The 15,086-nt window shown below is 43.9% G+C and overlaps 1 protein-coding gene across 2 annotated transcripts in view; it reads left to right on the forward strand.

The window, feature by feature from the left end:
* Positions 1-15,086, forward strand: part of UBQLN4 (ubiquilin 4) — a 140,390-nt gene that overhangs the window by 15,025 nt on the left and 110,279 nt on the right. For both annotated transcript variants that reach the window (XM_078669492.1, XM_078669493.1), the window contains exon 2: positions 8,794-8,945. In XM_078669492.1, the coding sequence (XP_078525618.1) occupies positions 8,794-8,945 (152 nt within the window). The remainder of the gene's footprint in view (positions 1-8,793; positions 8,946-15,086) is intronic.

The following is a 15,086-nucleotide window of genomic DNA, read 5'->3' on the forward strand; positions in this document are numbered from 1 at the left end:
CAAGTAGAATTCTCCATAATACGAATATACGTGCAGGGTCCGTAAGCAACGCAGGTCTTTTGACGCAGTAAAGGCAAAACTCCATGCCCTACAAATGCAATATATGTCACTTTCCCCTTCAAGCTTTAGGTGCTCTTTAAGGGAAAATCCTACTTTTTTGCAGTGCCGAAGGAGGCCTGGACCTGCCTGGAGGAGAAGCCTCAGCTCTGAACCGGACAGACTGTTATGGCTGAGAGGGACACCCTTCGGGCACGGCCAAAACAATGATCCACCAAGTGGCAGTGTGGAGAACATTCCAACAGGCCCACTAACAGCTCCCATGAGGAATGGACTGGGGAAGCAAACTTGAGGCAGTCCTCGTCAGAATCAGAGTGTGTCCGTGGGTGATGGGGAAGCCAGCTCTCCTTGACTGGGAGAGAAGAGGAGGATATCTAGCGACCTACTGAAGATGAACTGGATCGTGACGTAATTAGACCAACTCAAGATTACAGGAAGGCAGCGGGGTGATTTTGAGTACGGGGACAATACGGGACAATACAAACCCCCCCAACCCCCTTGTGCATCGCTTTTAAAAGTGTGTGGTTCTAGAGATGTGACCTTTCATCTCCCTTTTAACTTTGATCAATAGCAGTAGTGCAGTGCAGTGCCTAAAGAGAGATAGGTGTGTGTATGATCTGACGTGTGTGTATACTGAGCGGTACTGTAGCCTTTATCCTTTTATTACTCACTACTGGATACAGCCCCAACTAAGAGTGACTGGGTGGGGGGAGACTTACAAACTTGGAGGGGGGAAGCGAGGAGGCCCCCACTGCAGCCGCCACCGCCAGGAGTCAATCTTTGCTGCCCACAGCGCCGCCGCCCCGGGACTGCATCTCCCGGCAGCCTCAGCGGCGGCGCTACATTCTGACATCACGAGAGCGCCAGGAGGCGCCTTAAGGCAGCGCTCTGCTTCGCTTCGCGGGACGCCGGGCGAAGCCCGGGCTAAGGGCGGGCCCTCTGTGGCCCTCAGAGGACCTGAGGAGGACGGGACGGGCCACCCCATTTGACTCTATCCCAGGAGGAGGTATTGTGATGCTTTAATTTTATTGACTATATTGACTATTCTGCCGTTTTCATCAATATAGACACTATGTCCATTTGGGAAGAGCTCAATGCCCTGTGTGGTACAAAATACGTCCCTGATGCTATAACCTCCCCTACTGTGGGCATTAACTGTGTTATTTCTAATGGCTTCCCACGGGACCTAGCATCACCTGTAAATAAAGACCAAAATCAAGCAAACGCTTCGCCCCTGGATCTCATTATTAGAGGGAAGCACGACAGCGAAATTGACACTGGGAACTATGCAAGTACACAAAATCTGTGCACCAGCCCAACATCATCTCCCTCTAAATTAACAACATCAATGGAGGTCACGGCCGCGGCCAAATTAGACGACCCTGTCTTGTCCCCCCAATTGACTTTACTAACCCAAATTGAGCAACTGTTGTTAGCCGTCATCTCACCCTTGGTCTTAAAAATCAACGACTTGGGGGACAGGCTGATTAGCATCGAGGAAGTAATCAAAAAGTATCCTCCTCCAAATAATAAAATGGCTACACCCGCCTGCCCAAACCCTCCCACCGCCCCTGAAAAGCATAAGTCTGGTATTTGTAAGAATGGTGAAACTCAAATACAGCCTCCCTGTATACCTACCCCAATACGCCACAAAGTAACTTTAAAACCTGCGTTACAAACTCATACAGTGGTTAGACCAGCTCCGGTAAGAATGCCATGTATCAACTTACCTCCTGAAGCCGCCCCATATGTGTCTGTCCTCTCTGGGGTCCCTGCCCTCAGCCAAGGAACACACGAATCACAGAAGGACCTACTAAATAAAGTCATCTTCTGGCTACAAAACAATAGACCTTTGCCACCTGAGCTAGATGGTGGCATCCTGAATGTCAGGAGGGTGGGGTGGTTAGGCACGCTGCCCAAAGATATCGCTGGGGACCTGGTGCTAATTAAATTTAAAAATAGGAATATCGTCCCCTATTTACGAATTTGCCCCCCCCCCTTCCCCAAAGAGAGACATGGCACTATTCGCATTTGGGATTTGCACGATTTTTACCCGAGCCCCCCACATATCCCGATACACAGACTACCGGTAAAGAAATACTACTCCTGGGGAAGGGAACCTCGTCTCTATAGCGCAACTAACCTTTTAGCCCCCAACGGTTTTGAACTTTTGTCCAAAAATTGTATTTTTAAAACCCCACCACTAAGAGGCCACTCACAAGTTGGAGCTAAACTGATAGGGTAGGATGTAACTGATAAGTATTTTACTGATAGAGGCTTGCTTAATGCTCTTCCCCTGCTCCACAGTATGTCTTTCTTAGAGCTGTTTTATTGAAAATGAAATCTATGCAAATTGATTAGCTGATTCGATATATTAATTTAATCTTGTTTTATTAATTTTGTAATGAAATGTTACGGTGTTTATGTAATTTTATGGTGTTTATTTATGTATTGTTGATGCTTTTATGATTTTAAACTAAAATCGAATAAAACTTAACTGACTGACTGGGTGGTGAATGCAGAGAGGGCTGAGTGGGATCTGATATTGAATGAGAATGCGAAACCAATCTTTTTCTGTTCCTTATATTTTATTTGCACTTTTGATTACATGTAGGTAGTTTGGGATAGAGAGGGCTACAGACACCCCCGGCCGGACCTGCAATATGGTTCCCTTATGTCATATGGGGATGGATGTGTACGGGGTGGGTAGGGGGAATAAGGATCAACGTTTGCTTGTTATGTTTGCACTGTTCAACATGTTTTTTGATTTGTTTGATCGGCGAGAGGATGTCATATCAGACTCATAATGTATGTTTCACTGAGATGTGAAGATTCAAGCTACAATCTGTCAGGCGTAATGCTTGTCAGTGATCTAGCCCACACGCAGTGGTCTAGCCTTACATGGCATATAAATGGACTAGGCAACAACATTATGACAGGTCCGGTAGCTGCATATATTAAGCGTCTGAAACAGTATGTTTTACTGCAATAGATCCATCTCAGGGGAACCCAATGTCAGTTCCTGGCCCGGGGGTATACACTATGCTAGCACACGCAGGGTTTACGTCTGGATCCAGGGGGATGGCAATTCTGATCCGAACCCCCATCCCCCCCCCCCCCCCCCCTTTGTTTTCTTTAACTATAATAAATCATGGTTAGATCCATATGGGTATTTGGGGACAACTGAATGTCACTAATGTAAGTCTCTATCCTCCTCCCTACCTTCAACAATGCACTCTAAACAAACTCATTGAAAATCCTGTTGGAAACTGAATTCTCCCTACACTTCCTTGGGGAGAGTTTAACGATGTGATGAGCCCAGACCACGACAGATATGGGGCATCTTCAGGCCTAGGTAGAACCACATCCCTGGCTCATTTTGTGGATACATTGAGGCTCTCAGACCTATGGCACCGACATCACCCACCTGATAGAGGCTACTCATACAACTCAGGGGCAACGATAGGGGAGATACCTAGTGAAACCAATAGGGAATGGAGATTAAATCCCTGGGCACTAAGAGCTGGGACTACCGTACGAGAGATCCGTACAGAGTGTGAACTCTACTTCCTAAAAATAAAGACTGTCGAATTGGCAGCTATACTCTGGGAAGTATATAAGGCAGTAATGTGAAATAAAATACAGAATATTATCACCTTCAAGAAAAAGAAGGCTTTTAGAACTCTGGAGGAGCTCGAGAAACGACTCTGAAAGGCGGAGGCGATGAACACACATTCTTCATCCCCCCCAGCAGTGAGACCGGTTGTAGCCCTGTGAGCCTAATGTATAGCACTGATGAAGCACACAATCAAATGCTAGCTACGCACCATCATCTTAATGATGTCCGCAACAAGGCTGGGAGATTGTTGGCATGACTAAGCCACAGTGAAATGGAGAATTGATGCGTCTTCCAAATATAGGGGGTGGAGGCATACTCTGTATGCCGTGGGATGGAAAATTCTTGAAGAATTTGCGAAATTCTACGGGACCCTTTATAAAGACCTGCCCAGATAGAAGTCTTCCTAACTGACATGGACTTACCAACTCTCTCTAGTGATGAACGCATGGCCTTGGAAGCAGATATCACCCTTGCTGTGGTTCAAGCTGCTGTATCCCAAGTAAACTCAGGTAAAACTCCAGGACCCAATGGTCTCCCGGCTGAATTCTTTAAAAAGCAGGTAGACATCCTGGCTCTCCATTTGCTTAAGCTGTGCCTAACAGCAAGAGAGGATGGCATCCTTCCATCTGGCTTGCGTAGAAAACCATAAGGCCAGGAGGCCACCTACCGCCTGCAGTTCTTACCGGCCGATCTCCTTGATTAATATAGAAACAAAGATTCTTGTCACTATACTTATAGGGGTTATTTCTCCCTTGGCCCACAACGACCATTCCGGCTTTATGCCCAGACGTTCCACTAAAGTAAAGTCCACATTTGTAAAGCGCACAATCACCCGTAAGGGTCTCTAGGCGCTGGGGGCCGTCGGGAAGATTAAGCGAGCTATTGCCCAGAGTCACATGGTGCTGGGCTAATCTGCCGCCGGAGCCGGGGATCGAACCGTGATCCCCAGATTCCAGCGTCCGTCGCCCTGGCCGCGGCGCCACATCTTCGAAGGCTCCATAACTGGATGATGAAAGTCCAGTCTAGACAGGATCCTCACATGTTTGTCTTCTAGGATGCTGAAATGGCCTTTGCTGCACACTGGCCTTTCATTATACAAACTGAGGAGAGTGGGGTTTCTACCTCTGTTTTGAACTGGATTAGCCTACTTTACAAGAAGCCTACAGCAGAAGTAATGGTCAATAGTACGTTGTCGTCAGTCCCCTATCGGGAGAGGGACTCATCGTGCTGCCCTCTATCTCCCCTCTTGTTTAAGAAACCCCTCCTAAAGATATCAGACAGGGCAGCGATGTTTAAAATGAGCTTTCTCCCCAAATTTTTGTTCGTCCTACAAACCACATATTCTAAAATCCCTGCTGATGTTTTTGTCAAAATTGATAGTGAAATTAGAAAACCACTGTGGAACGACGGGCACCCAAGAATAGCTCTCTGAACACTACAGCCCAACCCATACAACTGGTGGATAGCCCTTTCGGACATCCGGGCTTATTACTGGGCATCCCATTTACTAGCAATAAACGACTGGGACCATGTTAATGGTGATCACCCCACCTACGCACTAGAAAGGACACAATTTCAAACACAACCTAATTACTGTTATCTCTGGGGAAAGGTGTGAGAGGCCCACTACCGGCTTCAATGTGACTATTGCAGCGTGATGCAAGGCTAGTAAGTGTCTGGGATGGGCATTAAAGATAACCTGGGAAACTCAACTATGGGTGGGGCGATACCTTAAAGAAATTGGGAAACTGAACAGGTTTGCTGCCTGGGACCATATTGGGATCTCCTAAGTGGGTCACCTTAGTGAAGGGGTGCCCTGATGCCCTTTTCGTCCCTTCAGTGAGAATTTCAGCTTCATGACAGACAACACTATTAACTATATACAGCTTGCCCATGCCTCGAAAGCTGAAAATATCCCAGCAGATCTCCTGGAGTTGGCACCCCAATAGGGTAGATTTCTGATTGGAACAATACAAGAGAAAGCAGTCTCTTACATCTATAAAACCATTAACAATAATGCGCCCACACACCCTATTGAAACTAAGGACCAAATGGGAAACCGATGTTGGTGAATTAGAAGATTTAGATTGGGAAGCAGCTTTAAAGTCCCCACGGGAGGTAGTAGTTAAATCTAGACTCTGGGTCATCCAGCTCAAAATTCTACATAGAACATTCTATGATACAGTCCGCCTCCACACAATAGGTAGGTAGAGCTGCTTCCCGGATTGCCTGAGATGTAGGGGACTTGATCCACATATTATGGACATGCCGGCCATTTACTCATCCTGGCAAAATGCACTCCTGGAACTAAGCACAATACTAGGGAAGTTGCTACCCGAAGACCCTAAGTACATGCTTTTAGGCATACCCAATGACCTAGACTGCCCATGTATGAAACTAATATTGTGTAACTTTGGCTTAGTGGTAGCAAAAAGTGACCTGGCCAAACATTGGGCACCCCTTGACACATCTACTATGGGTGAATGGTAAAGGGGAATGGACCTCTATATGGCAGCGGATAGAGTAACATATAAGAGCAGGGGGTGCCCACGTAAGTTTCAGAAGTTGTAGGGCTGTTGTATTAACCACTAGAATGCAAGATGATGTAGATACAAATGATTTGTCATGCCTAACGATTTGTTGATACGCCCATATTTTTTTCTTTAATTGTCCTCATTCACTATTCTGGAAACACTTGATTGACTGACGTCCTTTCGATTCATTTCTTTATTTGTAATGGGCACCAAATCATGCCTCTTTTGTTATTATAATAATAATAGTTACATTTATAAAGCACCTGGTTACACTGAGCTAGTGTGTCCCCGCGCTGCAGTGGCAGTAAAGAACAGAAGCGCCTATCACACAGATTAGGACGCAGGGAAAAGGTAGGTCTTCAAACCTTTCCGAAAGATCGTTTCGGAATGCTCCAAACGGATTGTCTGTGGGAGCGAATTCCACAATTGGGCAGCCAAGTATCGAAACGATCGCCCACCCATCCTAGCTCTCTTAACTTTGGGGACATGTACAGGGCCTTTCCCGCTGGACCTAAAGAGTCTGGTCGGTGCATAGGGTATAAGAAGATTGTGAAGATATGAGGGGCCCTTTCTTTGTAAGATCCGATGACTCACGCACAAGGCCTTGAACTTAACCCTCTCCCTAATGGGGAGCCAGTGCAGAGAAGCCAGCGCACCAGTAGCTGAGGCCCTTTTAGAGAGCCTGAGAACTAGTTTAGCCGCTGCATTCTGAATGCACTGTAGGCGCTGCAGGCATCTTGCAGTTGTGCCCAAATATAATAGGTTCCCATAGTCCAGGCGAGATGTTACCATGGCGTGGACCAGGATCTTTCTAGATGCAGTGTGAAGGGCATCAAGGGTTTTTTCGCAGTCTCTTCAATATACCAAAACATGCACCTGCCTGGTGTGGTAGTCGAAGGACAGTTTGTTATCCACCCAGACCCCAAGATTCTTAGCCCGCTCACAAGGTATGGGAGTCGAGCCCAGAGACTGGGGCCACCATGCCGAGGACCAAACAGAAGGAGCCTTCCCAATCACCAACACCTCGGTCTTGCTGCCATTCAACCGTAAGCAATTATTTGCCATCCAGTCAGCCAATTCTTGGAGGCAGGCTACAAAGTTGGAGGCAGCATCTGCCCAAGCTTGGGTCAGGGAGACTACTAGCTGGGTATCATCAGCAAAGGACAAGGCGCTAATTCCATATTCAACCGAGATTTTAGCCTGGGGGGCGACATACAGATTGAACAGTGTAGGGCTCCACACAGAACCCTGAGGCACTCCCCTGGCCAGCTTGATGTTTCTAGAGTAATGGTTTCCTTGCATAACTCGAAAGCTGCGTTCGGATAAAAAGGACTCAATCCATCTTAATGCTCTGCCAGCTACACCCCTTCTCTCCAGATCGTGGAGCAAAGTATGGTGGGCGACAGTGTCGAATGCTGCACTTAAGTCTAAAAGAATCAAGGCCGCAGTCTGACCTTCGTCCACATACTTCCAGGTGGTCTCAGTGGAGTACAGCAGGGCCAATTCCGTGGAATGCAAAGCCCGAAAGCCGGACTGGGAATGGTGAAGAAGGTTATTGGTGCAAATGTGGGCAGTAAGCTGAGATTTCACAATCTTTTCCGCAACCGTTGCAAAATACGGGAGCAGAGAGATGGGGCGCAGATTGTCAAGCTGGTCAGCACTAATGTGAGGCTTTTTCTGTAGGGGAAGCACCACAGCCTCCTTCCACATTTCTGGGACCACTCCTGAAATAAAAGATAGTTCTACAGTTCTAAAAGGTGTTATGATCTACAAAACCTAATAAAATGTTTTTTTTAAAGATTGGGCTATTTTAAACATCAGTAGAATACAAAGTATATAGATCGATACTATGAGGGAGTGGCAAGAAAAGGGGGGGCACGAGTAACCTGCAAACTAACCTGTAAAGGCTCTAGGTATAATGATTTGCATGTCCAGAACTAAAATGGCCCATTTTCTCTGTATAATTCATGAGATGGGCTCAGGGGTCTTCTATTTGTTTTCCTTGCCGCACACCGCTGCTGGTTATACTTTCATGATCTGTGGCCCAGATCAATCTTCCTGGTGTGATTAGAACACACATCAGATGTCTGGTATGTTTTTGACACCAAATAATGGAAGCAGAAAAAATAAGAAACAGCATGTGTACCTTTCCTCTGAACTGGTTTGTGAGTGTGGTCCTTTTTTAAAAAATTTTGCTGCATCATTTTAATTATGTTAGTATAACCAGTAAAAGCTTGAACGGAAATCTTTGTTTGCAGCAGACTCATGTGGTAAGCCTGATCCTAAAATTGGGGCTTGATTCTCCCTAAATGAGTTGTAGACTGTATTGGAGGGGCAACCTTTGGGATTTTCTTTTTTTAAGTGTCAAAACGTGATTTGCTTGTTTCATAGTAGACGTCTTTTCTAGGAAGGGACACTTGTCTACACACCTTAACTAATCTATTTAAGAGTAGAACGATCTTTTAAAAAATTGACATGCCTGTGACTGTTTCCTGGGATAATTATTAGCCTTCTGCAGCCTGTACATACAGTTTGTTTTAATCCTTGTAACGGATATTTTGAAACAAATTCTTTGTTTTCCAGTTTAAGGATGAGATTTCACGCCGATTTAAAGCAAAACGGGATCAGCTGGTTCTGATCTTCGCTGGGAAGATACTGAAGGATGGAGACACATTGAACCAGCACGGGATTAAAGATGGACTGACAGTGCATCTTGTCATCAAAACCCCAGCAAAGTAAGAAACATTTCATGTTTTTGCTTGTGGTGTTGGTCAGTTGTCCGTATTAATGAATTTGGAGATAAAACAGTTAACTGTGACCAAAAGCCTCTCCCTCCCCAGACACTGTAGACACTGAGATTATGACCTCATAAGAACTCATCAGCTTGTATAGCTTGGTTCCAGTGGCACAGTATGCACCGCATCCATGTCTAGCCCTACTTGTCCTACTGGGCCCAAACCGGTCCTGAATTGCTTGTGTTCAGGTTCAGGGTGGGCCTGGTCTGGTAGTTCAGGCTGGGTTGTTCTCACTGCAGCAGGATCAAGACTGATGTACAGATGGCTGTGTCCAAACTGTAGTGACATGGTATAGAAAATAACGATGGACTGGGATGCTGCCCTGAGGTATTACCAGTGGCTGAAAGTAATTCAAGCATTCCATCACATTTTTTTGCATACATTAGAGAACCTAAATTACAAGTCACTACTGGTTTAGCAAACACCTCTGACTTCCATGGAGCAGTCTCATATTACTTATCAAGACACCAGCATGCCAAACGTGTTCTGTGCAGTTGGCCCTTTGTGATAAACCAAAGAATAAAGGCTTAAAAGTCGCTTTCCTCATACTGCCAAGAACATAATTGTGAAGAGAAATAATCTTTAAAAAAAAAACATTAGTTTTCACGCTGTTGGTAATTCTTACAAAAAACATACTTGATGTAGAAGCTTAATTCATAATTCTCCACCAGTTCAGTTTTGCGAGGTTCGACCTCCTTCTTCAGCCCAAATCCCCTTCCACCAATGTAGAACATTTTCCAAAATTGCTTCAGTTTGAAGGTCATTTCCAAGAGAAATTATCTGCACTATTTCAGAAATGAAAAGTCTAAACTCACATCTCTGATCTTATTCATACTCCCTGGACAAGGACCTAAATTCCTTGCATTTTTCTAGATACATCTCAAAGCTACTCCTAGAACTAGCTGAATTCCATTCATTGCAAAGCTACATTAGTGTCAAATTATGTAAACACTTTATGAACCATCACTTCTTTTTCAACAGTGTTGTAGTTTGAGTCAGAGACTTCAGTATAGAGCAGCTATGGAGTACTTGGGTAGTAGGTACGTCTTATCACATTTTGTGCCATTATATTACATCCGGAATTTCCTAGCTCATGTTATGCTCCATCCTAACTCCACATTTAGTTACCTGCCAGATACTACTGCTACTGTGATTTAATAAGTGCGACCGCTACCCCCAACACAGGGGTGTCCCGGCGCTAGAAACACTAGGCAAATGAAGCGTCAAAGGCAAGAGCGCGTATTTTCAGGTCTAAAAAGCTGCTGTCCTGAAAAGCCATGTCTTCAGGGATTTTTAAAACAGGCTTCTGACTTGGCACTTCGCAAGGAGGCTGGGAGGGTGTTCCACAATAGGGCTGTTTTGACCGTGAATTCTCTTCCACCCAGCCGTGATTTCTCAAAACGCGGAGTCTGAAGCCAGTTGGAGGAGTTAGAATGCAACACCCAGTTTTGTTTAGAAGGGCAAAGTCTTTCCGTTAAATACTTCGGGCAGTTTCCGTTCAGAGCCCGATAGGCCGTTGTCATGGCCTTAAATATGATTCTTTTTCTACTGGTAGCCAGTGGAGTTTGTGTAAATGCGGAAAGACATGTTGTCGGAATGGGATCCGGCAAACCGGTCTCGCAGCAGCATTTTGAATCATCTGAAGGCGATGGATATATTTAGGGAGGCCAAGTTACAAAGCATTGGCATAATCAAACCTGGATGTAACTGTAGCATGTACAACTGTTTTTTCGGCAATCTTCCGGTAAAAAATGCAAGATTTTCCAGAGATTTTTTAACTTACTAAAACAAGTTGCAGAGACCTGTTGTATTTGGGCTGAAAAGGTCAGATTTGCTTCCCATTTCACTCCTAGGTTTTGGATAGAGGTGGCCGGGGATGGCAGGGTGCCCATTTCTGCTGGCCACCAAAGTTCTGACTCGGGCACATTTCCTTGCCCCAAAAAACAGAACCTCTGTTTTTTCCGCCTTTAGCTTTAGTTTATTAGAATTCATCCACATAGCTATATCGCGTAAGCACCCCTTAACATTTTTTAAACCATCTGCTCTTTAAAGGAGAAAACCAGCTGAGTGTCGTCAGCATAGGAAATAGCTTTCTCCCCCCAGTTGGCAATCAGGGAAAACAGTGGAGCTAGGTAGAGGTTAAAAAGTAAAGGACTCCGTGCAGAGCCTTGGGGTACCCCAAACCAGAGTTGTTTCGGTTGGGATTCATATGGCGTGAGGGCGACTTTCTGAGTGCGTCCTCTCAAATAAGAGGTCCGCCATGAAAAAACATTTCCCTCCAATCCGACTTCTTTTAGGCACTCCCCAAGGATAGTGTGGTCAACAGTATCAAAAGCTGCTGACAGATCCAGGAGCACCAGCAACGCCAGTGCTCCTGAATCCAATGACCACCTAATCGACTCTGCCACCTCCACCAGAGCAGTCTCTGTTCTAAATCCTGCTAGAAAGCCTGATTGAGTATTGTGCAAAATCCCATTCTGCTCAGTTAAACTCATCAATTGGCGATCACCACCGTACACAGATTCCACATAACATCAAATTGTCCCTGCACCCATTCTGAGCATGCAACTTGTGCACTTGCCCCATGTATATAGATAGACCTGTTATATAAAGCTTGTGGATAGTTGAGTTGACATTCCATTTGAGTAACAGTTCATTGTTGACAGCCAACTCCTCAAGGACTGTCCATCTGTATTCAGACCAGGGTTGTCTCACAGCCAGTGCTCCAGATCATTGGCAATGTTTTATATGTAATGGACAAAGACAACCCCTTTCTCAACCGGTCAGTCGTAAATTCTTACTTGATAGTCTACACAGGATTGTATGTGTACTGAGAGGACAGTTGTAAAAATGGTATACCTTTTAATTTTTACAGTTGCACAAAGCAGATAAAGCTTCGCAACTCTCTCTACTCCCATCCCTCTTCAAGAACTTCCTGGCTTGTGCATCCTTGCCCTTTCTCTTTTCATCTTTACTAATAATTATTCACTCGGAGGCTCTGCGATCAAAAACATTCATACTTGGATTGATCGTCACCACCTTAAACTTAATCCACCTCAAAACTGAACTTCACTTAATTTCTCCTCCTCATTCTTTTACCCCTTATCAATCCTGGTTGGCCTATATTGACATCATTGATACCAAGCCTGTATCCAGTGTACCAAATAACTTCGATTCTTTTTTGACTCAGTTCAATTTCCATAAAGCACTAAAATGACCAAAATACACATTACCAGCTAAGTTTTTAACTGGATCTTTAAGACCGGGTCCTTGGTATTATCCACGTCTCTGCATGCCTCATATTTTTCACTAACTGTTTCAATCACTGCACTCTCTTTGGCTGCAGATCAAATGGTTTGCCTGGTGGACAAAATCCTACACTTTACCTCTCCTCAGTACCTATTTTGCAAACTTAAAATCTCTAGAACGCAGTTTTGTGTGTTTAAATGGAAATTCCACCTACCTCCCTTTAATGTTTTATCATTAATCCGCCTGATACAAATTCATTTCACTTGTTTCTGCACTACTTCCCTGTATCCCCGATAGCTGTGATTTTGTTTGCACATTATCACTGCTGTGCAATGTCTCTATGTACCAAAGCACGTTGTCACTCTTGTATGTGCTATACAACACAATAAAAAGCGACATAAGTTAACAGGATAAAAGAATAAAACATTTGGATAATTTGTGTGGAATTGCGAGTGCAGTCCTGGGTGTCTTCCCTTCACCTAGCACGGTGTCAGACAGAACAAAAGATTTATTCATGAATGACTGGTACCCCTGAAGGACCGTTCTGTGCAAGCATCATAAGGATGTAAACTATGTGGATACATTCTCAGAAACTTATATCACAGAAACTACCATTGTTTATTGGACATGAAACAAGACTACGTACAATATTAAAGGATGATGACGTGTTTACATTTTGCATATATCTCAGTTTACATGTGGTCACATCTGTTGAACTTTAGTAATAAGCTAGCATCTATAGAAAGAGGCCCAGGTAAGCCTATATTGAAATACACAGAGGGACTGCAACCCCTTCTTGCAAAAGTATGCTGCCATGTTTGACATTACTAATGCAAGATATTAAAAGGCTGCATTGAGTTAAATACCTAAGTAGTCAAAATCCAAACCTGCTTTAAAATGTTCATGTACTTTAAAAGAGGCTTATTTCAGGTGTTTTCCACAGATCCACTCATGAATTTTGCCCCTTCGGAGATGCACATAAAAAAAAAATCCTATAAGGAGAATAGCTGTGTGGTCTGGTATGGCCACAGTGCACAAGACTCAGCGAGACCCTGCTTAGCATTGTTTTACATCCGTCTCGCAGTTTCAGAAATGTCTCTGACTTGCAAAGGCATATGTCTGTGGTCGCCTGATGTAGCGATGGCCGCCTTCCATAAATGGGACAATAACTGCCCTCGATGCAAGAAACCTTTGTCACTGTGCATCCAGTCTTGGGATCCAGTTGAATAGCTGTGCTTGTGACTTGGCTTGAGCGCTCCATACAATACACTCTGCTCCTCCACTGATCTCATTCTCACAGGTACAGCTTATCTGTGTCGCCAATATTGTTAATATAAAGTCGACGCAACCCCCAAGCTATGAAACGGGTTTATTGTATATATGCACAAATACAGGAAGAATATTCTGACTGGAGATCAATAGCATCCTTTGAAAATGAATACTCCTGGGGAGTCAAGCACACACAAACATTCTGAATGACATCACAACGTTCACAGGGAATATAACACAGCAGGTAAACAACCTCGCGGTAGAATAGTATCTCAAAAGAAATGAAATGTTTATTTGTTAGCTGCATTTTTTTTGTTGAAGGTAACACAATAATTTCAAAAGTTGCAGTTATTTTTGTTTTTATAAAACAAATGTTATTCAAGTTGATGTGCTACCCATGCTGGTTTCAACTAACATGCTTTTGTGTTTGCTGTTGGCATTAGAGCTCAACATGTTTGTGTGCGTCTGGTAGAGAAGCATGTGTGACCTGCTGCAGTGACTACTTTTTTGGTGCATTTGACATACAATTATACAGAATTATTAGTTTTATACTACCATTTTACTATGAGTTTGGGTTAAAAGCTGTTTAAGTGTAAAATACATAACACAATCTACATGTGCAAATACCTTGTGTAAGATTGTTACTTCTCAATTCATCAATTAGTGTTTAACACTGTTACGCAGTTCAGTTCCCTCTTGGACTTCATTGAGAATGTGAAAATGCAAAGTAAATGTTTTGTACAAATAGCCATCATAACTCCGACCCTGTATAAAATTGGAGTTAAATACATTATTTGCTGCAGCAGGGAAGTGGAGAGCCGTCTGCAACAAGGCCATCCAGAATATTCAACTTTCTTTTTGTTATGAGTGGTTTTTAGCAAGCATTTAGAGAAACCCCGGATCCACCTAAAGGGGTATTTGAAGAAGATCCTCATGTGGCTAAAACAAAAGATGGGAAATGACTAGCTTACATGATCCAAAGGTTGTTGCCGATCGAACACAAGTCCGCGAGTGTTGATCAAAGTCGGATTTTGGGAATAGTCTGTGAATATTTTTCATCAAAGTAAATTCAATATCCGGTGAAATAAGCAAGCGGTCTGTTTAGTGGAATGGAGAGAGAAGAAATGGAGTCTGAATACTGTATTACGTGACCGTTGTCAACAATCTGAAAATACTCTTGACTCTCACTTTTGTTTAGCACTCTGGTGTTTTCTTGCTAGGTTTGCACTGTACAAATACCACCTTTTAAATACATGAGTAGGTGACTGAGAGACTGCAGAAGTAAGACCCCATCCCCTAGTTTCCGTTTTTACTTCTTTTTACAGACCAAAACAGGAAGAAATGGGAAATGTCATCTTTTCAGTGATTCTGCCAGGCTGTCAGTTGTACGTACTCACTGGTGGGGGAGTTGGGAAGTAAAAAAAAAAAGTTTCCAAATAAAAATTGAAACTGGTGCAGATGTACATGTATTTGTCGTACAGTATGTACTGCAAATATGTTTACATGAGTGCTTTGGTTATTGGAGATGCATTCATTGTACAAGGATTCGTATAGCAAAAAAAA

This window comes from Lissotriton helveticus, chromosome 12 (assembly GCF_964261635.1).
Source record: "Lissotriton helveticus chromosome 12, aLisHel1.1, whole genome shotgun sequence".
In the NCBI taxonomy this organism is placed as follows: Eukaryota; Metazoa; Chordata; class Amphibia; order Caudata; family Salamandridae; genus Lissotriton; species Lissotriton helveticus.